We start from the raw sequence: 26432 nt of genomic DNA on the forward strand, positions 1-26432 counted from the left end.
CTCCCAAATTCTTATTAATGTAATTCATTTGAATAACAATAAAGGTTACTCTTAATTTTTAGGTGACATAGTTACATTGTACTTCCTCAGATGAGTACTAAGTAATATTAATTAACTACATGTACTTACTATAGAGTTAGGGTTAGGGTTTGGTTTAGGGTTAGTTACTTGTAATTATGCATAATTTACTGTTATTACTATAGTAATTACATGTAGTAACATATAACTACGTCACCTTAAAAGTGTTACCACAATAAATATTTGTTTTGCCTTTACAGTTGTATTATATTGTTGGACGGATAGAATAGACCATGACAAATCTTAATGAAATTTTCTCAAAAACAGTTACTACTTAAACACACACATTCTGAGATCTGCATCAGTATTGAGATGCACTGGAACTGTGAGAGAAGTATTGGTCAGAGAAGTTAGTAGAGCTCTGTCAAAGTGACTGCAAATAAGTTCACTGAATAGGTCATTTCTGTTGGGAGACGCGTACCGAATGGCAAAGCCAACACTTAAAAGCAGAAAGCAAAAGCCACAGAGCTTTTAAGGTACTTGTTTTCTGTGTTGCAGTGGGCGGATGCTCTCAAAATCATGGCCAGGGTTGATTTAATGGCTGACTGGACCCATGTTCTCTGACACACAGAGTTCTCCCTCTATAACATCTCTCTCTCTCTCCATCCACTTTTATTTTGCTCTACCTTTTCGCCCTTTTTCCTCTGTCGACTAAGTTTTATAACCTGCGCTAGATGCCAAGTGTTCCTCACTCTGGATGACCATAAATGGTTTCGGTCTTTCTCTTTGAGTTTTGACTGTTGGCTTTGCTGTGCCATTGGCCGTATTGTCATCGGAATGTTTTGTTTGCTTTACGGTGTCATTTGGTTGATGGTGTTTTGGGTTAAATGTGTTTTAGTCATCTAAAAGACTTTGAGCTCCCCTCGCAGACAAGTTCCAGCTGTAATATTGGATTTTCCAAGCCAAAACCGGCTATATGTCTTGTATCCAAGTACTGAACACTAATGTCAAGTGTCATCCAAGTGTCTGAACACTAATTAAACAATGGCTTTGACTTTCATGTTGTGGCATTACATTTCTAGGATTGTTGCACAGCACATGCCATGAGAACAATAAAAAGTATCCATGTCTACAGTTTAACAGCCAAGTAAAAGTAGCAATACTCCTTATTCAACTGCATTTTTCAGCAGTGACAATAACTACAATCTACAGTAACAATCTACAGTACTTTTTATAGTAAAACTATGAAAATATGAAAAGTTTTTCATCACTGTTATTTTGTAGTTTATTAAGTATATTAGTATCTGAAAGTAAATTAATCTCTTTGTCATGTTTATTGCTGTCACCTTCATCGAGATTTAAATACCTCATTGTTTTTGAGCCAGAGAAATACTATGTACTAACTATGAATCCTCCTAACTATAAATCATGAGTAGCTTAGCTAAGAATGCTACAGTTTAGCATTTCTGTTTATGTTGTCATTGATTGGTGTTTATGTGATGGCTGAATATTCTTCTGTTTATTTCCACTCACTAAAGTGTATTCTTTCTTAAGAGGATATGTGTAATCATTGGTTTTGTAATTAAATATGATATACACATAGCTCTGTGAGGAGGACTTTTGGAAACTACTACTGCAGAAATTTACTCCAAAACTGTCAATATTAGTTCAATAAGCAATTGAATGGATTATAGATGAAGCGTGTCTAATGTATTCACACACTTCAGTCAATGGGTGCTTGCCCGACAATTCTGCTGATTTCAAATGCCTTCTCACAAATTATGCTAATTATCTTGTTTGAGCTTTAGGAATAGGTGTTTACATCTTACATGAATATGTGTTTAAAGTATTATAGCACATCCAAGCACACACAAACCCATATTGGTAATGCACATCAAAAGTTTCAGATGTAACAGACACATTTTCCAATGCCCTTTTCATAACATAATATTTCACCATGCAGGCCATGTTTAATTTTATATCACCCACCTCAAGCTCATTTTCCCCTCCCAACAGACCATCAAGGCAACGTCCCCTCTTGGTGACCCCAGGGTGACTTATAACCTGGAGGAAGGTCAGGTTCCCGAAACCAACATGCCTGTGCGCTTCTACATCAAGCCTAACCGGAGGGACGGTTCTGCTTCTATCTTGGTGGCAGAGAATCTGGACTATGAGACCACGCGTTTCTTTACGCTCCGAGTGCGTGTGCAGAACGTGGCGGCCGTACCGCTAGCTTCCTTCACCACTGTCTATGTCAACATCACAGGTGAGCGATACCCTGATCTTCTGGAAATTACAGCTGCATTATATTTAAGCATGAATATAAGTGCTGCAAATTTGGGGTCAGTGTTTTTTTTTTATTTTTTATACATTTTAATTATGTATTTATTTGTTTATTTTATTATTATTTTAGATTATTTTAAACTGATTTATGGATGCTTTTCAGAATGTATATACATTGCCATGCAAATTATTTTTTAGTTTTTGTCTCTTATACTCACCAAGACTGCATTTATTTAATAAAAAATACAGTAAAAAATAGTAATATTATGAAATTTCATTACAACTTGAACTGTTTTCTATTTTGATATATTTATCATGAAATAAATGTAATTTATTATGGCAAAGCTGAATTTTCAGTATCTTTACTCATGATCCTTCAGAAATCATTCGAATATGCTGATTTGGTGCTCAAAAACATTTCTTATTATTATTATCAATGTTAAAAAATTTGCCTAATATTTTTATGGAAACTGCAATGCATTTTGTTTGATTCTTTGATGAATAGAAAGTTCAAAAGCACCGCATTTATCTGAATTATAAATCTTTTGTAACATTATAAATGTATCACCATGGTTCCATGTCTAAAAATCATGGTAACACCATGGTACTTCTTCCTTTGTGCAAGACAAAAAGAAAGGAGAACAAAAATGTAAAAATCTGACACAATGATAATAGTCCATGTTGACACCTCTCACTAGCACGCTACAAATACGCCTCGACAACTGGTTCCACGCTGCCTGTGTGCCCTCGGAGAGGTAAACACATTTGCGGTAGTTTAGCAATCAGCATTTCATGCCAGCGCGGTTTCTCAGAAGCACAGCAGTGTCTGATCTGATCCACTGATTGTGTTTGAGGCGCTGACGCTAATGTTTTTTTTCTTCCCTTTCTTCATAGCTCATTTAGCCTGTGCTGTGCATTTGTACACAAAAAGTGTTCTCTTCTGTCATTGAGTGTATGTGGAAATCTAGTGTGCTGATGAGTGCATGACAGGCGGCGGGTGGGGGGCGCAGAGTGACGGTGTGTGTGTGTGTGTGTGTAATAGGAACAGTGAAGAGCTTTGGCATCAAAGCACAACACTTGAGACCACATCAGCATTAATTAAGAGGCAAATGGAGATTGAAACAGAGGGAAAAGGAGACAAAAAGCCCACGGAACAACTAGTTCAGAGGAGCTGTAATCCACTAAGAGCAAAGAATCCAGACAATAAACCTGCATTATTTGAATCCACACATTAAAACCTCACATTAAATACTTTTTGGAGCCACTGTATTTATTAATGTTTACCTCTAATCTATCATGTCCATATGAATCCATTGGAAGATTTGTTTCAGTAGTGTTTCATTTGTAACTGATTGCTCTCATTGTTTTTTCTTCTAGATGTGAACGACAACGTTCCCTTCTTCATGTCATCCACGTATGAGGCAACGGTTCCAGAGGGTGCAGAGATTGGCACGTCAGTGGCTCAGGTCTCAGCCTCTGACTTGGACTCTGGTCTTCATGGCATGGTGAGAATCTTCTGAGTATGATCCTTCTTGGTTCTTTCTAAAACTCTAGAACTAACAGATCACATGACTTAATATTTGTCTAATACTGTATGTGATTCTTAAATTATTTGATGCATAGTTCTCTTTTAATCTCGTTTGACACTCTTTCCTACCTAGATTAACTACATCATTCTGAAGGATCAAAGTGGCGACTCGCAGTTCTTCAGCATTAATTCCTACACAGGCATCATCCACACCCGGGCCACCTTTGACCGTGAGCAGAAAGGCTCCTACTTGATCGAGGTCCAGTCTCAGGACAGCTCCGAGTCGGCCCGACCCGGTCAGCAGGGCCAACCCAACACAGGTGTGATCCATCAACCATGTCTTCTTAACCCCTCGGTCACTCTGTTTCCCCCTTCACCAGCCTCCAGAATGAACTCCATTCATTAAGACTTCAATGAGTCACGCCTAATGAAGAACTAATGCCAACCCAGGGATTTGTGTGTAATTTAGGCCACGTATAATATAATTAGACCTCAGTTTTAATATTAAACAGTGATTAGGATGTTTAATACAATTTATAGAATAAATCATTACTACAAGTTTTTAATATTTTTTATATTTTTCAATATTTTTTATTAACACTTTCTATAGAGTCTGTGTTCTTGCAAATATTATAATAAATACAAATAAAAAATGTATTTAAGAAATAGCAAGAATGCATTAAACTGATCAAAAGGGACAGTAAATGCTTTTACATTGTTACATAAAAAGATATATAATCAAATAAATGCTGTTCTTTTGAAATTTCTACTCTTCAAAGAATCCTGAAAAAAATTGCTTCCTGTTTCCACAACAACATTAAGCGGCACAAAAATGTTCAACATTGATAATAATAAGAAATAGCACATTACAATGATTTCTGGATGCTGAAAATTCACAAAAAATCACAGGAATAAATTACATTTTAAAACAGCTATTTTAAATTATACAAACATTTTACAATATTACTGTTTAGTAGTTTTGATCAAATAAATGCAGCCTTGGTGAACATAAAAAAATCATACTAACCGCAACTTTTGAACGGTCATGTAAATGTATAATATATACACATATTCACATTCACTTGAATTTTAATAATTAAATTTCATTATACAATTTATGCCAATGACTTTGTTGTTTTTTCTGTTGGCCCATCTTGTTTGATTTATAAATGAATTATTAATTAATTAAAGAAGAGCTTTTGTCTTGAGATATTTGATGTATTGACGTGATCTGAAAGTAATACACACCTCTTTTACCCTGTAGACACAGCCTACGTGAGGGTTTTTGTCACAGATGTAAATGACAATGCTCCAGCTTTCTCTCAGCCTGTATATGAGATCAGCGTGGAGGAAGACAAGGAAGTGGGGTTCGTGGTCATTACCGTTACAGCTAACGATGAAGATGAAGGTAATTTTTTTGTTGTATGTAGGCATGTCAAATATCTTATTCAGGTGGTCCTGTCACTTGTCTTTAGTTTGTGGTTTTTGTTGTTTTAGTTTTGTTTGTTTGTGCATTGACTTCTTTCTGACAGCCCACTGATATTTTTGACAGAGATGGAAGAGGAGGGGTTGCAAAAAGAAATTGAGCGAAATAAATCTAGGTGGAAAATTCGTTCTTTTTGTGCTGAGCTTGTTAGCAAATCTCTGTGGTGAATGTGGGAGTAACAATTTCAGCAGCCCATTTGATGTTTGTCTCTTTGATTTGTTTTTCTTTGTTGTCTACAAGAAAAAGAAATAAATAAGTAGCAGGCCTTCTTTAATGATAGAAGTAAACTCTCGTGTGAAAGATTTTGCGTCGAAATTTACATGAGCTGTGTGACATCTGAGGGCCCTGGCAAATAACCATTGAGATTTTAAATGGAACGAAATAGGCAGCTCTGCCTAATATATGAAATATGCTAAAATGAAAAAAGGAGTGTGTAATGGTACATTTTTGACAAAATTCCCGAGAGGCTTTACTAGGTGGCTTAACCAGAGATTAAATGTGGGGAAAAAACAAGTGTATTAAACAAGCTGCACAGATTCATTCATTGATTATCTGTTAGTCAAACTACATTTGTACATGTCATTTGTATAACTTTCTTTTTTTATTGTGTGTAACACAGAAGATGATAGTGCCATAATACTGGTCCATTTTATTCCATAACTTTTAAAGTTGACTTTTAAAGTTTGTGTGAGGAAAAGTAAAAAAAAAAAAAATGTTATTTGCTTAATTTAAATTGATGCACTGTTTGATACAGGTTCACAACACTGTTATTTTAGTGTCATTGAGATTCTATTATAGTTTTTAATTAGTTTTTATTTTTGTATTTTCCATTTTACCTTTTAGTCATTTGGTTTTTTTTAAGCTCTATATAGTTTTTATTATTTTTTATTTCAGTTTTAATTATTTTAATAAATCAAGTTAAACTAAATGAAAATGAGAAAAAATTTCCTTGGCAACTAGCTGAAAAAAAAAAGATTTTATTTCAGTTAACTTTTTTCTTCAAGCAACAATTTTTTAAATAGTTTTAGTTTTAGTTAACTATAATAACCCTGGTTCACAACAACATGAAGATGAGTAAATACTGACAGAATTTCCAATTTTTTGACAAACTATCTCTTTAAGATAACACAGAGAGGCAGAGAAAGGAACACCATGCACTTTTGTTGTCCTAACCGCTCCGCACAGCAGCATCCTTTAGTATTGTTACCAAAGTATGCTGAACCCCTCAAGGGCAAGCTGAAACTGCAGGGAGTTCATGTTTATTTCAGTAGCACACACACTTTGCAATGATGTAACTATCACCATTAAACCATTTTACAGAAAATGGTCTGTATTTTTTTATTTATTTTTTTGTTCCTGTAATGTAAGATGCCAAAATTAGCATGTGTACGAGCATTGCTGACAGCGTACTTTACCTTAATGCTATGCATTGTTTGACCTCTGAAATGAAACTTGGCTGTTTAATAAATGTTTTATTTATGTCTTTAGAGAGCTGCCTATCCTTCAGACAATCTCAGCACTGCCTGAAAACATCACCTTAGCAGCTGAAACCACGTAAATGCATGAGCAGCTATGAATTAGTCTAGCAAACTCTCAGTGGTCGGTCAAATTTGCATATTCCGGTTTACTGAGCGACTTCTACTGTTGATTTTGTTACTCCTGTTGGAACATTCGGTCCATCGCTTGTTTCCTCCGACAGCCATAGAGTTGCTCCTGTTAATCTGAGCGCGACAGGCTTGGACAAATCACCTATCTGTCCAACGTAGCGCGGCAGCCTGCCTGTCTGCCCAACCCCCTCATTTCTCATCCTCTGCCTGTAGAATATTCCAGGCTGTCACCTCCACACATCTCGGTGGCACGATTCTTCCACCTGATCTCGCTCTGATTTCCATCAGGGCATAGTGACTTCAGCTCATCTGTCAAATAAACAAACAGGCGGGAGTGCAATGTCTCTCACGGCGACACGGCTTCACCCGTTACATATGCATGACAAATTACGTGTGGCGTGGAGCCGTGTCAACAAGCAGGCTGGAGTGAAGGAGACGGGCAGCGGGATGGAGACGTGCAGGTGTCTGATAGCTCATTAATGATCAGACTCCTACGCTGCTGTGGAGGTGTGAAGGGTGACATGACCTGCCATGGCTGGATGGACAGTCCTGAGCAGAGCGTAAGCTAATATCTCACTACTGTCATGAACGGAAATGCAAATCGAACCTTGATGTCCCTCTGTCCCCTTCCTGCTTTGGAAGGCACAATGAACGAGATCGCCATTAAAATGCAATATTTCTTATTACGCTGGGGATGAAAATGGGGAATAGGAATAATTAGGAGCTGATTTGCAGGAGAGGAGGAATTTTATGGTCCTGTTAAGTGTTTCCTAAAGCTGATTAGCAGTGCCCTCTTTGAGCTGTTCATTAAACTCCAGACTGATTTCAATGATGGAATATGTAAAACACGCACAACTTTCTTCAACAGCTGAATGAGCACAAGGTCTCCTAGACTTTCAGCTGTCTTTCATCGCCAGTGACCATCGTATAGATCACAGTAGTTAGGTTTAACCTGGTTGGCCTGTGGTGGTGCTGTGGGGGGGGGCCGCCATATGGCCCGCCTGGTCATTAAGGAAGCTTGCTTTTGGCAAAATCACTTGAGCTCCCCTCAGCAAGCGTCACAGCACATCACACTTCACATCCTTGATGGCCGTAGCCAGGATAAGCATGACATGTTCTAATGAAATCCTCACACATCACGCCCAGATGGTGTTTGTCTCATAGAATCTGATCCGGACTGGTAAATAGAGCTGGCGCGAAACTAGAGCTTTTTCCCCCCGCAGTGTACCATGGGTGGATAAAGCCAGTTTGGGGTCAAGCTGCGGAGCAACAGAAAGTAGGAAAGATAAACTATGGTGATAGTTTTAAATAAGATACATTTTCAAACACATATAAAAGGAAGGGCATCATTTTTGTATTATTTTTAATAATAAGTATTATTATTTGGTTTTCATAGAGCACATGACAACCGTTATTCAGTCTTAAATCTAGACTGTGGTGATTGTTTAAATCAATTAATTTGAGATACATTTTTAACCACTGATCTACATCGTTAAGTCCAGATTGTTTTAAATCAGCTTTACAGTGATAACAGGAAATGAATGCAGCAAAGATAGTTTTGGCTGTACAGCAACTCTAGAAGAAAGTCAATGTCCAGTTTAAGTAAGTTCAGCGTTGATTCATTTGCCGTTGTAAAAAAAAAGAAAGAAGTTAATTTAGGGGCCGTTTAAAGATGAAGTGTGTCATTTTTGTGCACTTGGTGAGTTTCTAAAAAATATATTATTATTATTATTATTATCTAACGAGATTTGTTTAATGACATATTGAGTAAAGATGATTGTCTGTATGTTATGTAAAAAATATGTACAAAACAGTTTGTCTGTGACATTTTGTATGTGTATGCATGTTGATTTCAGTATTTAAGCACAATCATATCATGCCTGTGTGCATTAGAGCTTTCTTGTCCTTTATGTAATCCTCATCAAATGAGCACAGATTAATGCTGACATTCTCTTTTTATCCAGCTCAGCCAAGCTTAACACTTCCTAGAATGCTAACGCTTCCCAAACACCCCCAAACAGGTGCCAATGCCAAACTGCGGTACCAGATTACCTCCGGGAACACCATGGGCACGTTCGATGTGGAGCCAGAGGTTGGCACAATCTTCATTGCCCAGCGGCTAGACTATGAGCAGGTGCAGCGCTACGAGTTACGGCTGGTTGCGTCGGACGGAAAATGGGAAAACCAGACAATGGTTGTCATTAATGTCATCAACCAGAATGATGAGGCACCCCTTTTCACTCAGAGTGAGTTCCACGGCAGTGTCATGGAGGAACTTACAGAGCTTCCTGTCCTTGTACTAGAGGTGAGGGGTTAAAACACTCAAAGACACATGTAGTAGCAAGAAAATGGCAATGTTGTAGAGAGGAAAATCAGCCTTTTGCAGAAATATGAAATAATTTTGTGAATGTCTTGCTACAAATTGGTTTCAGTTTTGTTACGGTTTCTTTGAAATTATATGTAATGGGTATTAATGTCCTCATGTAGTTCTTTGGAAGAAAAAGTTGGCCTATTTGAAATGAATATTTTGACACACCCTGCCAAGGTTGTCATTCTCTGCTAGCATGTCTCAATATTGATGTCTACTGTGCTGTCAGTGTAAAAAATAGACTTCAAAGACTCTGCATAAACATACTGGAAAAGAGGCGGAGAGAACTATCAGCATTCCTTTGCTGTGACTATTAACTTTTAATTGCCTCGTATGTTCTGTGACTAGTGTGTTGAATTCTTAAATGCATGCCTGCTTTTTTCCCATCTGCTCTACTCACAGGTCTCAGCCACAGATCCAGATCAAGAGGCAGACCAGCGTGCAGTCCGCTATTCTCTACACGGGCAGGGAGCTGGTAGCGAATTCACCATAGATGAGATGAATGGTAGGATCTTCGTGCAACGCCGTTTAGATCGTGAGGTTCGCTCGGCCTGGCAATTCCTTGTACTTGCCACTGATGAGAATGGGGCAGGTCTTACCGGGTTTGCTGATGTTCTAGTCGACGTGCAGGATATCAATGACAATGCACCTGTTTTCCTATGTGCAACGGACAACTGCTTTTTGGGGCACGTGCCTGAGAATTCCCCAGCAGACACTTCCATCATGGAGATGCGGGCCACTGACCTAGATGATCCAAAAGCTGGCAAGAACGCTATCCTTACCTATAGAATTGTGCAGAATGTGCGCAATGAAATCAATCTCAACCTTTTCTCCATCAACCCAGCCACGGGCACCATCTATACTGTTCTGCGCTCTTTGGACAGGGAAGTGATGGATCGATATCTCGTTGTGGTGGAAGCTCGTGATGGAGGAGGACTTTCAGGAACAGGAACAGCCACCATCATAGTTTCCGACGTCAATGACCATCCTCCAATGTTCACTCAGAGGGTCTACATGGCCTCTATGCCAGAAAACTTGGACATCAACAGCGAGGTAGTGGTAGTGGCTGCCACCGATGGGGATGAAGGTGAAAATTCAGTCATGACGTTCAGCATCATTGGTGGAGATGAAGACCGTAAATTCTTCATCGAGACAGACAAGGTAAACCGCCGTGGCATTGTGAGACTGAAGAAGAAGATTGACTTTGAGAAGCCACATGAGCGCACATTCAACCTGACGGTCAAAGTGGAGGATGCTGACTTCTTTAGCCTGGCTTACTGCATCATTCAGGTGGAAGACTCCAATGACCACGCACCAGTCTTCTTCCCACAGTTCTATGAGGCAGGATCCATGTTTGAAGACGTCCCAGTGGGCACCATCGTGGCACAGGTGACGGCCGTGGATCTGGACTCTGGTCAAAATGGGAGGTTTACATACAGCATCGCCCCAGAATCCGACCCCTTTCAACAATTCCTGGTGGATAAGAGTGGTTGGGTTGTAGTTGCTGACTCTCTAGACAGGGAAAAGGTGTCCCAACATAGGCTTATAATCCTGGCCACAGACATGGGCAGCCCTGCTCTGACCGGCTCTGCCATTGTGTTAGTGACCGTACAGGATGTCAATGACAACGGACCAGAGTTTGAGGCTCCCTATCGGCCCATTGTGTGGGAGAACACTGTTGCTCCACAAGTTGTTCACATGAATGACACATCTGTTCTGTTGCATGCTATTGACAGAGACACGTCATCCAACGGAGGGCCTTTTTCCATCCGCCTTTTGATGTTGACCTCTGATGTTACTAATTTCAACTTGACTGATCTGCGGAATGGCAGTGCCATGATAACCGCTCTCCGCAGCTTTGACCGGGAACAGCAAAAGCGATATCTTCTCCCCATTCTGATGATTGACAGTGGCTCTCCACCAATGAGCTCCACCAGTACACTTACCGTCATAATCGGAGATAAAAATGACCATCCCCATGCACCTGGACACAGCGAGTTCATAGTGTACAACTTACAGGGTATGTTCCAAAGAATAAATACTACAATGCTAATACTACCATGCTAAATATGTCCAAAAATACTATGGTAGTGTCATGGTACTTTTGTAAGTGTTACCATACTCATTCAGCATGATATTTACTTGGTACTTCATGGTACTTCAAAAAATACCATAGTACTGCATTGTAAATGTGTTGTATTGCCATGCTACATGCCCAAAATACCATGGTAGTACCATAGTACAAGTTTAAAATACCATGGTAGAACCATGGTCAAGTCCAAAATACCATGGTAATGCCATTTAAGTTTTGTAAGTGTTACAATGTTAATTTAGCATGATATTTACATGGTACTCCAGGGTACTTCAGAATATTCCATATTAAATGTATTACTTGATATATTTTTAGCATTTTTCTCTGATGGAAATGCATTGGCCTTCTAATAAGAATTTGTCATGTAGCTCAAACATGGCATGATGCTAACAATTTACTTAAATCCCAGGTTTAAGAGGCACATACACACAAGCCATTTTAAAGGATGTTGATTTCATGACTAACAGGATTACAGCATTTCGTTTTGCCTTTTGGAGAAATGGCAATGTTGCATGCTAATAGCATTGCATCCCCCCCACTGTGCTGTTTAAGTGGGTCCATATGTGCCAATGAGATGCTCTGCTTTTTGCTTATCTCTTTAAAGATATGTGTTCTCCACCCACCCACACACGCGCACATCGCCCCAGGTATCACACAGCCTAGATGGAGGTAGCTTGTCTCTAACCTCATTATGTATTTTCCCCAGGTACACTCCCCACGACGGTACTTGGACAGGTTCAATCCCCTGACCTTGATGATTGGAGCGAGAAGGTTTACAAGTTCGAAGGCAAACCCCCCAGGTGCTTTGATCTTCTATTGAAGTTTGATTCAAACTCTACTGTGTCAAGTGACACTTACAGGAGAAGAAAAAAAGAACAAAAGTAAGGGAAGATAAAGGATGATAGCGCGCAGAGCACGGCATATTAGCTTACTGACATCTCGCCTGTCACTCGCCTTTTTAATTTCAAAATTCACTCCGAAGTGATACACAGATTCTCTCCTAGTAACTGATAAGAAAGATTACGTTGGCTAGAGGTTCTCTCTAATTATCTGCATCTATATGATGGTCTTTGTCCAAACCAGACTCTGTGGCTCATGCCAGCAATGGCACCTTCAAGCAAAGTGATTATGCTAACACTCCAGCAACCAATGCCAACTCAATCAGTTTAGTCTTGAGTTCAATCACAGTCTATTTCAAGTTCCATCCAGAGCTGTGCCTGACGGTGTGTTGTGGCGGATCTGCTCTCATTAATTTGGATAATTAACACATTAATACATTAGCAGTTTGATGCTTGCTAGTGTGACACATCTCTTGGCACCGAGAGCGTAGCTTCAATCCAAGCAGTTTTTCATGTGCTTACTTGACAGTTAAGTACCTAATTTGGCACCGGAGCTGAAGGTTACCATCGAGGTGGAACTCTATTCCTGTTATATGAACATGATTGAATTTAATTTGAGTAGTGACTACTGTGAGTTTAGCGACCTTGCTTCACAATGTCTGAAGTTACAAGACCAAGCAGAGCTTCACTGCAAACAGCATATTAAGAGCCATAAACCAGTGTTGTTTAATAGATGTGTCACTTTCATTTTGTGTCTTTTTCCTCCTAGTGCACACTACAAGACAAGCTCATCACTCACACAAGCCTGTAGATGCAAATGCAACAATAAATGTAACATTTGTTTGAAATCTGGTTCCATGAGATAGCAGTGAGCAGCAGACAATGGAATTGCAAGTCTGCAATCATCAAAATATATATTTCCCATATATTTCAGCAAAACAGTACCAAAAAGCACCACAAATCCTTCCTCAATGTTTCCCTGAAACAAATTGCTCTGTGCGTTAAGTTTTTGTAAGAAAATGCTAATTTGGGTTAGTAGATATGGTCACGAAGACATTTGATTTTATAATTGAATAGTTTACATATAATTTCAGCAACATGATAACATAAGACAGCAATGCAAAAAAATATTTTCTTAATCTGTATTTTTGTCTTGTTTTTCAATAAAAAATAAATACATTTATTTGAGAAGCTTTAAGAAGATTTTTCTTTTATAATACCATTTGGGGTTGTGCTTGTTTTTGAAAGAAGTTCATAAAAAAAACTGTTCATGTTCATGTATCAAAATGCAGTAAAACAGTAATATTGTGAAATATTATTATAATTTAAAATAGCTGTTTTCTATTTTAATGTATTTTAAAATGTAATTTATTCCTGGGATGCAAAGCTGATTTTTCAGCATCATTACTCCAGTCTTCAGTGTCTTCCAGAAATCATCCTAATATGCTGATTTGGTGCTGATTATATTTTTAAGCATAAATCTAACACAATTTAGTGATGGTTTATGCTTAAAAAACAGGGAAAAAATGCACAGGACAACACTTCAGAATGCAGAGCAGGGATAACACAACTGTGACCTAGACAGAGAAAAAGCATATCCATACTAAGAAAGAGAGATTGGTGCTGCCCAGCTGTTCCTGGAATCTCTTATCCAGAGCAGCAGAAGTGTCCCTGTCATGGTCATCACATCTGGAGACGGAGACAGGAGTTGACATAAGTGCTTTCACTGATATACACACTGCCATTAATAAAACAGCTTGAGTCACTTTACAACATTTGGTGCTGCTCTCTCATGTGTGATGATCCAGAAATGAACCTTGGAATAAATATCCAGTTACTGTACAGTAACTTTCATTCTGGTTTGTCAAGCCTTAAAGGGATAGTTCACCCAAAAAATGGAAATTATGACACCATTTTCTCACCCTCATGTTGTTCCAAACCCAAATGCTGCTCTTTTCCTTAAGATAAAGTGAAGGAGGACAAATGCTGCCAAGCTCTAAAATGACAAAAATGCACCAAATCCTCAAAGTATCATAACAGTGGTCAATATGTCCTGTGCACTATATTTCAACTCCTATAAAGTCATAAAGATAGCTTTGTGTTAAGAACAGACCAGAAATTCTCCTAAACATCTTAATTTTAAATAAATATTTAAAGGTAGTAAATCAAAATGATCAACACACTAGTTGAATCTTGAGCCATGCATTAATTCTTGTCCTTTTCCCCACACAGGCAGTTCAGCCTGAACCAGAACAGCGGTCAGCTGAGCATCCGGGAGGGCACAGCAGCTGGATTCTACAGCCTGCAGGTGAGGGTGGCAGATAAGAGCTGGCCCGACGTCACCTCATCGGCCGAGGTCACGGTGATGGAGCTGGAGGACGAGGCGCTGAGGAATGCTGGGTCCATCAGACTGGCCAGTGAGTGACACTTCCTTTCAAGGAAACTGAAATCTTAATATAGACCAGCTATGTAAACATACTGAAAGTTCTACAGTAACTTCTCAAGTGTAAAATAAACTAAGCAGAAAAAAAGTGCATGTTCTTCAATTGTTACATCAATATACGTCAATAAAATGCTTTTGAATCCCTGTATCCCATTAGAAAAAGTGGCTGTTTTTTTTAAAGATTTTGTAGACCTGTCACAATGTGAAGCAGGCTGATATTGATGAATGAGAATAATGCAATATGCAGCCTGTGAGTAAGTGCTCTTACTCATTTCACATGTAAAGAGGCCCTTTGCATCGAAATCTTAAAGGGACGGTAAAAAAAGTCCTACAAAATAGGGTGAGAGAAATTGTGGAAAACGTCCGTGCAAAATTAAATCACGAATTAAGCAAAGCAACTAAATTTTTTGCTCCAGGAAACATTTTAATTTGGAAAAAAAACTAAATATTAAACCCACGTTAATAAATGTATTTGGGTTTTACATTGTTGGTAAGTTCTTTGTATGTGTGTGTTTGTTATGCACAGACCTGACTGCAAATGAGTTTTTCCGAGCATCAACCAATGAGGAGAGCCGATACATGCGTTTCCGCCGCCTCTTGTCCGAGCTCTTCCAGACTGATATGGAGAATGTTGATGTCTTCAGCCTGGCTAGTGGCAGCCAGCCAGCTCAGCATCACCTAAGCGTGTGGTTTGCCGCCCATGGCTCCCCATACTACAAGCCGGAGAAGCTCCACGGCTACGTGTCCATGCACAAAGCTAAGGTGACAAAGACGAGCGCACAAAAACTCACACTTTCACACCAATCCACGTCTCCTGTGTTTTTCACATAGGCACAGACATGGAGTCTATGAAGCCGTTCACATTAACACACGTGTAACACCTGCACTCAGAGACACACTTTGCAATGGGGCAATGAATATTTAATTTCCATGTAAGGTATGAGATGGTGGACTGTCGCTTTGGGACTGGGAGGCGAGCGAGGATGCTGGGAGGGAGGGATGGAGGGATAGACAGAACATGTTGCTCTCTGTGCAGCATCCACCAGTCTATAAATCAGGTGTAGAGTGGCCACTCTTCACACCCCAGCATGGTGCTAATGCTCTCACCGAGATGATGTTGATGCACTACACAGGAAGCTGCTCTGACATTTTTAAAGCCGCTGCTGAGGGATGTGATGGACTGCCCTTGAGACCGACCCCCGTCATTCCAGAACAAACACACTCATGCTAACAAATGCGCACAACCACAAAAGAAAAAAATAATTGTGGTAAATCACTTGTCACCAAAGATGAACATTTATTATTATAAAAAATTTTTTTAGTAGAATGACTAAGCTCTTTTTTTTTCAAACAACTAAAATGAATAAAGAGAAACAAAAGATAAAAGTTAGGTATTGGGTAATTGAATTCAAGTAAGATTTGTACTTCTCTTTCAGTTGGAGTCCGCCCTGGGTGTGTCCATTCTACAGGTGGGGGTGGACGAGTGCGCCTATGCAGCCTGCGGTCAGACAGGTGGCTGCTCTAGCAGGGTGACATTCAGTGACACCCCTAAAACACTGAACAATGGGAACGTCTCTTTGGTGTCTGTCTCAGCCAAAGCGAGCGCTCAGTGTGGCTGCATCGCTCGAGAAGCCGTTCACCTGCACTGCTCCTCGTACTCACAAAACCCTTGCCTGAACGGAGGCACCTGTGTGGATAGTGAACTAGGCTACAGGTAAAACAGTCTAGCATTCTAACACTCAAGTCTTGTTAATAACTATGATAGAATAAACATTGTTTAATCATATAATCCCATGGCAGTTTCACATTTTGGTCTACTGCTCTGTTACAGGTGTAAATGTCCCCCTATGTTTGATGGGCCAGAATGTCAGCAAACCAAACACAGTTTCCTCGGCAATGGCTATGCTTGGTTCCCTCCCATAAGGCCTTGCTTCCAGAGCCACATCTCTCTAGAGTTCATTACAGAGGCAGCCAATGGCCTGCTGTTCTACAATGGCCCAATAGGAACACCTCAGTCCGGAGAAAAAGAGGACTTTATTGCTCTGGGTATGTAAGGCAAATTGTCACGCTTCACTGTTTGTTGTACAGGTGTTAGTTTAGAATATAAAGTGTTATTTATTTATGTACTATTGTAGTATTTATTATTATTTTGAATGATCTTTTATTAGAATTTTAAGAGTTTTTTTTATTATCTCTGGATAGCTTTAATTTATTTTTATTTCAGTTTTTAAGTAATTTAGTTGTCAGAGCAACATTTCTCCAACATTTTTTATCATCTAATATTTATATTTTATTTTATTTCAGCTTTATTTCAATTCCTAGACTAAAATCATTTATTTTAACAATTTATTCATTAACAATAACATACACATCATGTACCTGAATGACTGAAAAAATTACTCGAAATCTGTTCAGACTAAAACCACATATGTAAACATGAGATCTCATGTTTTTTGTTTTTTTAAACTGAACAAAGCATTCAAAAATAATCTCAATAATGGAAAAACAGCCTTCATAGTACCAATATTATTTAAGATTCCCTTGTTACCACTGCTTGAGATTAATTTCGTCTACCAATTAATTGTGTGACTAAAATCGATTAATGGCAACAAGCACAATCTGAAGTGAGCCATTGATGATAGATGTTTGTAAATGTGTGTGGTCAGCAGTGGTGAGAGTGGGGTTTGGGTCAGCATTGATCTTGACACCAGGTCACCAGTGAAGGTCACATATTCAGATTCTGTGCCACCTGTCCAATACTGTATTATGCAACTGGTCGTATGATTTCAGGAAACGACCCTCCCGTGGCCTTGCATAAGCTTACATCATCAGTTTGGTACATGTTTTTATTGAACTGGGGCCAAAACCCTCCACTGCAGTGACAGCAATTTCAAACTAACCACAAATTGATTACGAATAAGCATTTTTTACTGCTGGGGGTCAAAACTAATCTGAGGGGGCATAAAACCGCATTAGATTTTCATGTCACATGCGTTTGCTGTGACATGTGCTGTGCATTATATGCTTCCCTGTGATGAGATTGAAAACTTGTTAAAGGTAAAGTTTGTAATTTTTACACAACTAGTGGCACTAAATAGCCTGGGGTCAAAACTATGGGATCGTTCTGCCCATTTTATGGGCCAAAAATCATGCTTATAAAAGTAACAAGCTGCATTTTTGAGGTGTCATTCATGTCCGTTGCTCAAAAAAGACGAGTTACCCAAGTTTTCTGGCCCAGAACTGCACTTTTGTGGTGTAAATGTGTGGTTCCAGATTTCCCTGTCAGTGGAAATGCTTCTTCAGTGATCTACTGTAATTATACACTACTGAGCAAAAGTTTGGGGTCAGTAAAGATTTTTTTTGTTGTCTTTTATAGTCTTTTATTTAGCAACGATGCCTTAAATTTATCAAAAGTGAGAATAAAGATTTCTACATTGTTACAAAAAAAAAATCTATTTCAGATAAATGCTATCTTTGAACTTTTATTTTCAACAATGAATTCTGAAATAAATGTGTCAATGGTTTCCATAAAAAATATTAGGTATTTTACAACATTAGAATGATTTCTTAAGGATCACGGGAGACCGAAGCAATGGCTGCTGAAAATGTAAGCTTTGCCGTCACAGAGATAAATGACTTTTTAAAATATATCAAAATGAAAAATAGTTATTTCAAATTGTAATAATATTTCACAATATTGCTGTTTTTACTGCCTTTTGATTAAATAAATTCAGCCTTGGTGAGCACAAGAGATTTGGAGAGAATAAAAATCATTACATCCCTGTAATACTCATGTCAATATTCCGTGTGTCTTCTAATGAAATTCCATTATTCTGTTACATTCAATAGAGCTGAAAAATGGAGTTCCTATGCTGAGTGTGAATCACGGCTCTGGGACTCTGACACTCCAGCTGCCCGCTAGAGCAACTGTCATGGACCGCCGCTGGCATCACCTTGACATCATCAGCGATGGCAAGGTATAAGCATAGATTGAAAATGCACATGACCAGAATGAGACACTGGGCAGTTGCCATTCCCAGAGGAATTTTTGTTTAACTTCATAATGTTCTCAATCTCACCTCAATTTCATTGAGACGTGAAGCTGTCAGAGAGTCCAGATCATCACGTAGCTCTGAGGTTCTCATTGGGTTAAGCATATTGTGAGCTTTATCGCCATCTGGGATCTGGGTCTAAAATATTCCATTACAAAACGTGACCTCTCTTGCACTCAGATGTTGTGTAACACTTTGTCTTGTAGTAAAATCATTCGAGTGTGGATGTGTGTGTGTTTTTGTGTAGACTGTACAGATGATTCTGGACTACTGCTCTGGTGCCATGGTGAATGAGGTGGAAGGCCTGGGAGTAGAGATGTCTGAGACTGATCAGTCGGTGTGCAAGGCCTCCGGAGAGACACCAGGCAGTGAAAGGTAAAAACATGCTGCTATAAATACATTTGATCTTAATATATTGATTAGTTCAAGGAAAAACCCTGGTGAAAAGATCAACTTAGACTATTTGCATGCTGGTTCATAATTGCTAAATTTGTTAAAAGCCAAGTTTATTAAAGAACCCATGAAATAAAAACGTCACAGGTTACGTATGTAACCCAGTTCCCTGAGAAGGGAACGATACATTGAGTCACGTTGCCACACTTTTGGCATGCCTGTGTGGCTTCCTTTGGACAATTAGAATCTAAGGGATTCTGGGATGTAGGTGCCCTTTTATGGAATTGCTACGCTACATCACCTGATCTCACGTCAGTTTCATGTTTTCACACGTGCTTCAGACACCGGTCACGCAGAACCGATCCCATGGCATCCACATCTTGACGCAGAGTCAAATTCCATTCGAAAAGGAACTAAAGTTTTGTGAATTTTTGATCAGAGTGTCATGGCCTCATATTTTAAACTTTGTCTACATGCTTGTGTCTTTTCCAGGACAACAGACCAAAAATAATGTTAACTTATCTTTCACTCAGGAATATACAAATATTTGTCAAATAAAATGCTCTCTAGAATACCAGCTGCCTCTGTCTAGCGATAGCAAGGTCCAAATCATGGTTCCTGGTTTTGATGTAAACTAAATGCACATTTTCTCTTCAGGCTTTTGGACATCTACCAGCCTCTCCAGTTGGGTGGGGTTAAAGAGACACACTCACCCCGTAAATTACACCCCAATTACAAAGGATTTGTGGGATGTATGAGGAACCTTGTGGTGGACAGTCAGGTAAAACTACTGTAAATGTGATTATTTTTCTAGATGCCGCTTTGCTTATAGTACAGTATAGTATGTATAGCTTAGCTTTCTGGAGTCTTGGCTGAAGCAAAATATAACAAAACATTAATATAATATTAACAAAACAACTAAAAAAAAGATTGCATCCTAGTTTGCATACTTGCACTATGCAAATGTTTTAAATAAATGTTTGTACTTCACTGGAAATGGGAAAGTACATAGTTATGCAGTGTTTGCAATTGCCATTGTAAGAAAAATCATTACCTTAAAATACATTCATATTTAAAATGAGTTGCCTTCTTAACTACTGTGGAAGGGTCATCCTCACATTCATCTGCATTTTTCCTCAAGTGAAAAAGTTAAAAATGAATTATTACAAACTCCTTTTCTTTCATTAATCAAGTGACTGTGGGAAATACTACCCAAAAACTCACGCAGAAATGCACACTCCAAAAAAAACATTTGGGCATGCTTGGCTTTCTATTTTCAGCATATTATTAGCACCAATACTATTTGGATGGATAATTTGTAAATTAGAACAGTGTAGATATTTCTATTTTAAAAATGATTCCGGAATGTTTTCTCTATTATTGACAGTTGGCCTTCATTCATAAAACAAACAATATGAATTCTGCTGCAAATCATTTGTAAAATGCACTTTTTGTCACATATGCACCACTGTATGTAAATTAGCACAGAAATTCATTATACTCATTAAAACATAAAGCTTCATTCACAAAACATGAGTATATTTGTATTCTGTCAGTGTTAAAAAAATTTTGGCTGAAATTCTGACAGAATGTGTTTCGGGTTCCAATCCACAATCTTTTGTCTGGTCGGAACAGACGTTCACCTGAGCCACTTTCTGACAGCGAGTCGATACGGATCAATGAGGTTCAGCATTGTGCTGACTCAGGCCTTTCTGTGTTTGCGCGTCTTATTTCTTTCAGGTGTACGACCTCAGCAGTCCAGCAGAGAGTGAGAACAGTGCACCAGGATGTGCCCTAACGGATGGTGTGTGTCTGACTGCTGGAGGACCCTCCTGTGGGGTTCATGGGAAATGCTTGGGGGAATGGGGCTCCTTCAGCTGTGATTGCCAGCCTGGATACAGCGGGCACAAGTGTGACAAAGGCAAGCCAACACAATATGTATCACTTCATGGGCTATATTTGATGACAGTGACTGTTATCATATACCACAATAATAATACAATAATACCACACTCATATAAAGTAATGTGCAGCAAGACATTTCATTGGCCTAAAATCCTTTTATGTTTTTTTATGTTTTTGAAAGAAGTCCCTAGTGCTCACCATTAATCACCAAGGCTGCATTTATTTGATCAAAAATACAGTAAAAACAGTAATATTGTGAAACATTATTACAATTTAAAATAACTCTTTTCTATTTTAATATATTTTAAATTTAATTTATTCCTGTGATGTCAAAGCTGAATTTTCAACATCATTACACCAGTCTTCAGTGTCACATGATCCTTCAGAAATCATTTTAATATGTTGATTTGCTTCTCAAGAAACATTTATTATTATTATCATCAATGTTAAAAACAGTTGTGCTGCTTAATATTTTTGTAGAAACCATGATACATTTTGTTTCCAGGATACTGGAAATTTATTTGAAAAATAAATATTTTGTAACATTATAAATGTCTTTAATGTCATTTTAATTAATCCTTGTTGAATAAAAAAAATCTTACTGACCCCAAAATTAGCTCCATATTAAACATCAAATATCTTTCTGATTTCTACTATGGTTTGTGTACGTTATAGCACTTCCTGAGTGGTCATTTGAGAAGGACAGTGTGTTGAGGTACCAGATGAGAGGGTTAGGAAGTCCACGCAGGACCCAAGCTCACCTCCTGCTGAGAACACGCTCCTCCATGGGCAGTCTGCTCAGCATGTCTTCACGGGACACCAATGAGTTCATTATCCTGGAGGTGAGTGATACACACCAATGCAGTAACATCTAATGCAATAAAAGCATCCCTTAAGTGTCCGAATACTTTTTGGGGTGAGTGTCTTAAAACTGTTACGCTGTGTCATCTTTTTGTCTCTCAGATAGTAGATGGGTACCTCACTGTTCGCGCTAACCTTGGGGATGGCACTCACCATCTCAAACTAACAGGCCAGCGTGTGAACCACGGCCAGTGGGTCTTGGTCAGCCTTCATCGCCATGACAACATATTTACCCTGCGACTGGAGCAGGGCGGGGGTTCACGAGAGGTCACGGGGGTCCTGGGTCAGAAGAAGGAAATAGTAGTTCACCCCTCCAGTGTGTTTCTGGGAAACAGCGCCACTCCAAACACACAGGGAGACTTTCAGGGTGGGTTTTCTCTTCCCTTTCTTCCTCATTGCTGTAATTCAAACCAATGCATTTCTCTATATTGCTTTGTTTATCTCTGATGAGAATGAACTTGTTTCCTTCTTCAGATGTTTTTATCATTCATGCTTTTTATAATTAAAGCTTTATACTTGACTACTTTCTGGAATGCTTGATTCTGATTGGTCAGTCTTAAAACTCATAAAAGAAATTTTACTGACCCCACACTTTCGAAAGGTAGTCTAAACTATTTATTTGGTCAGTAACTGTGTAATGAGTGAGATAATTCAGTCATGCAATCATAATTGCAATCTAAAGGCAAACAGGACCCCAATTCAAAATTACAGTCATTATATAGTCCAAGAGAACCGTTATATTGCCTATTAAAAAAAAAAAGTGCACCTATATATATAAATACTTAAAATTAATAGTAACAAATATAAAATGTAGCTGTGTTAAAACAAGTTACAGTGACTAAGTTACGCCTTGTTTTTTACCGTACAGGCTGTATGCGTGATGTAAGGCTGAACGGTCACTCTCTGCCACTGGATGGTCAGGGCACAGAGTTCAGTACTGTACTGGAGCGGCATGGAGTCGTGCCCGGCTGCCACTCTGACGCCTGCAGTGCCAAACCCTGCCTGAGTCCACTGTTCTGCACAGACCTGTGGAGGAAACACGAGTGCAGGTGAACACTCTCTCACGCGCTTTAAACTGTCAAACTCCTCTTTCTTTATTTCATCGTCCACTCTCTCTCTCCAGGTGTCCAGCCAATCAGGTTGCAGTGGTGGATGAGGTCACAGGTCTTTTGCATTGCGCCCCCTCCCCCTGCGGCCCCACCACATGTCGTAACGGTGGCTCCTGCCTGGCTCACTCCACCAACAGCTACCAGTGCCGCTGTCCAGAGGGCTTCAGGGGCCAGTGGTGTGAGATCGGCCAAATCAAAGCCCTTCGTCTTGCCCCGCTCAGTCCGAGCTCCATCCTAGCCATCAGCATGTGTCTGCTCGTCTTTTTCGGTAACTGTCAGGATATCTTCACACACACCCATATATTGTCATAATGTGTTGCGGTGAAGTGTCCGTTATCATTGTGGAACCATGATGCGACCCACTCAGTTTGTGTCAGCATATTAAGAATGCTGACAATAGAGAGCAAACAAACAGGGGTAAAAATTATGAGGCAGGCCAGGCATGTGTGTGTGTGTGTGTGTGTGTGCGCCTCAGACAGGTACAACAATGACGTGACAGGCTGGCAGTGCCCTCCAGGCCTCTCTGCCAGCTCTGACACCCCATCAGACAAATCGCAAGCACACACACAAATCCTTTTTTTTTTTAAAGCATTACCGCATGCAGGCAGGAAGAAATCACTCATCAACTGAGGCAAAAATGTGATGGGATTGGTTGGGCTTAAAAGAAATTTGGCAGAAAATGGTGGGTTATTTTCAGATTGATCTGCCTTTAATTGAAAAGAGGAGTCTTACCTTCCGTGAACTGGCTAGATGGCATGAGCTGGTGAGAGCTGAAGCCTGCAGTCAAACTTTTGCACTTAGAAGTCAACATGAAATCAAAACTAACCCTGTTTAGTTCAATAAACATTTTTAGTCTTATTGAGATTGATTTAAATTAGGTGCACATTTTTCAAAAGAAAACAATCTTTCGTCAAAATGTGATAACGTGCTCTGCCTCTAATTTAAATCTGTGAATGACATCATTGAAATATAATTTATTGATTTGAAATGTTTCATATTAAATTACACTATCATTCCAAAGTTTGGGTTCGGTACTTTTTTTAATGCTTTTGAAAGACATCTCTTTTGCTCACCATGTCTGTGTTTATTTGATCAAAAGTACAGTAAAACAGTTATATTATGAAATAATATTACAATATAAAACAGAAAAAATACTGTTTTCTGTTATATCTGTTATTCTGTATTTTAAATAATATCATATATAATATATATTTAATATATAATAACTGTATACATCATTCTTGTTTTAATCTCTCTCTCTTCCCTCTGCAGCCGTGCTCGTGGCAGTGACCGTATGGAATCAGAAGGGCAGTCGGAATAAGTTCCGCAAGCGAGGTGTGTACCACATCCCAGCGGAGCACGAGAGCTGGGAGGACATCCGGGAGAACATCCTCAACTACAACGAGGAGGGAGGAGGAGAGCAGGACCAGGTATTCCATTAACACAGGCCAGCCGGGGGGAGGTATTGATTTACTTTCAGTTAAACTCAGGTCAGGGGAATGACCTCTATCAGCATCAACACTGCAATGGCATCCTTTAAAATGGTTTAGTTAGGGAGTGGCATCCAGTTCCATCTGCCAAATAAAATACCCTTATTTTGCATTTCAAGTCTTAACTGACAGTCCATTTAAATAATGAGATGTTAAATGTTGTTACATACAGAAAATTCACACAGTATACATACTGCATACTGTTATTTATTTATATATATATATATATATATATATATATATATATATATATATATATATGTATATATGTGTGTGTGTGTATTCTACAATAAAATGTTATCTTGCTTGTTTAAATGACATTGAGCGTTGTGGCTCTAGAAATGAACAATGAGATGCATGAGAAAAGGTACCTGTTTATATACACTACCGTTAAAATTTTTGGGTCAGTAAGACTTAAAGGGACTGTGTGTAGGAATTTCTCCCATCTAGTGGTGAACTTGTATTTTGCATTCAAACGAATAATGCTCTCCAGCATAGATATCATATATAAAGGCTAGATGTCTCGTGCGCGCTGCTGGCCAATAGAGGTCAACGTCCGCACGTGGCGGCCATCTTGCCACAGTGTTCTCGCTCACTCGTTTAATGGTGCATGTACTTTAAAATAACCATAACTTGCTCAATTTTCTACCGATTTTCAAACGGTTTGGTTTGTTATAAACGTCAGAGATGTAGTTATGACACTGCATACATACACTGCATACATATGAATAATTATAACATACATGTTCAAGCATTCGGAATTACACCCACGTTAATAACGTTTGTAAGAAACCAAACCGTTTGTAAATCCGTCAAGATTTCAGCGAGATAAGAGGATTTGTGTGCATGCTGATCATTCACCTTAATTCACAGCTTCACTGTGACAAGATGGCCGAACGGTGATGCCGGAAGTGACTGCGCCATAAGACATCTAGCGTTTATATATGATATCTATGCTCTCCAGCGCCTCACTTTTTCAAATGCGCGTTGCATCTACGGTAGCCATTATGTACCAAAAAGCTATGACAGGATGTCTTATAATAGCACTTTGAGTTTTTCTTCGGGTGAACAGGTTTGTTATTTAAAACAAACTGAAACTTGAAACAACGAAAAAAAGAATGCTACAGTATGAATTACTGACTGTGAAAAACATGGTAATTAGTAGTATTAACAATGTTATTTGTATAATGTATTATTTTTCTTTTTAATATTTATAACTTTTTTATTTCTTATTAATGAATTTTCTCCCGAATTTTATTTATTTATTTAATTCATTTACATGTTTATAAATGTATTATTTAAATTTTTATACATTTTCCAACAAGCCATATTTTTAAGCTCTATACTAAACATATACATTCTTCTCTATGTTTTCTGTATAATATTTAGACACATTCTGCTCTTGGACATGCCTTCTTTACTCGTTATATTTTTTGAAGTACGTACATTGTTTGATATCATCATCATCAGCGGCAGCGCCTTCTCTAACGTTACTTTACTCAATAGCTGCTATTCATCAAAGAGCCTGTTTAACTTTTAACTATAAATGTTCTACTGTCTATATAATAAAGTACACAACCAAGCAATGAAAAAAAAAAGCTTGTAATTAAGACCGTAACACTGACTTACCTGTCGAGAAGAAAGCAGGCAACTTCAGCGTCTCTTCTGAAAGCTTTCTCCTGCATTAGCTATCCCGACATTAGCCCTTGTTTTTGTAATCTCCGGTGACGTTTCCTTTTACGGTCTATTTTGGACTTTTTCGACGACGAGGACTCCTTGGGCCCTATCTTGCACCCAGCGCAATTGACTTTGTACACCGACGCATGTATCATTCCTATTTTGCACCCGCGCAAAGCGCGCTTTTCCCTCCACAGAAGCACGTCGCTAAACTAGGGAATGAACTTGCGCTCCCTGGGCGGTTCAGCGCAAAAAAGGAGGCGTGTTCCGGCACAAACGTT

General features: G+C 38.9%; 1 protein-coding gene across 1 annotated transcript in view; it reads left to right on the top strand.

Moving 5' to 3' along the window:
* LOC311067782 (neural-cadherin) overlaps positions 1-26432 on the top strand; it is a 117029-nt gene that overhangs the window by 86617 nt on the left and 3980 nt on the right. Inside the window, exons 13-32 of the mRNA XM_084089857.1 lie at positions 2035-2284; positions 3679-3806; positions 3963-4149; positions 5094-5237; positions 8944-9227; positions 9693-11310; positions 12089-12182; positions 14454-14638; positions 15191-15426; positions 16101-16378; positions 16496-16710; positions 18514-18641; positions 18964-19091; positions 19767-19890; positions 20850-21030; positions 21690-21856; positions 21978-22242; positions 22744-22924; positions 22999-23252; positions 24257-24414. Of these exons, the coding sequence (XP_083945983.1) occupies positions 2035-2284; positions 3679-3806; positions 3963-4149; positions 5094-5237; positions 8944-9227; positions 9693-11310; positions 12089-12182; positions 14454-14638; positions 15191-15426; positions 16101-16378; positions 16496-16710; positions 18514-18641; positions 18964-19091; positions 19767-19890; positions 20850-21030; positions 21690-21856; positions 21978-22242; positions 22744-22924; positions 22999-23252; positions 24257-24414 (5205 nt within the window). The remainder of the gene's footprint in view (positions 1-2034; positions 2285-3678; positions 3807-3962; positions 4150-5093; positions 5238-8943; positions 9228-9692; positions 11311-12088; positions 12183-14453; positions 14639-15190; positions 15427-16100; positions 16379-16495; positions 16711-18513; positions 18642-18963; positions 19092-19766; positions 19891-20849; positions 21031-21689; positions 21857-21977; positions 22243-22743; positions 22925-22998; positions 23253-24256; positions 24415-26432) is intronic.

This window comes from Abramis brama, assembly GCF_963993115.1.
Source record: "Abramis brama genome assembly, chromosome: 17".
In the NCBI taxonomy this organism is placed as follows: Eukaryota; Metazoa; Chordata; class Actinopteri; order Cypriniformes; family Leuciscidae; genus Abramis; species Abramis brama.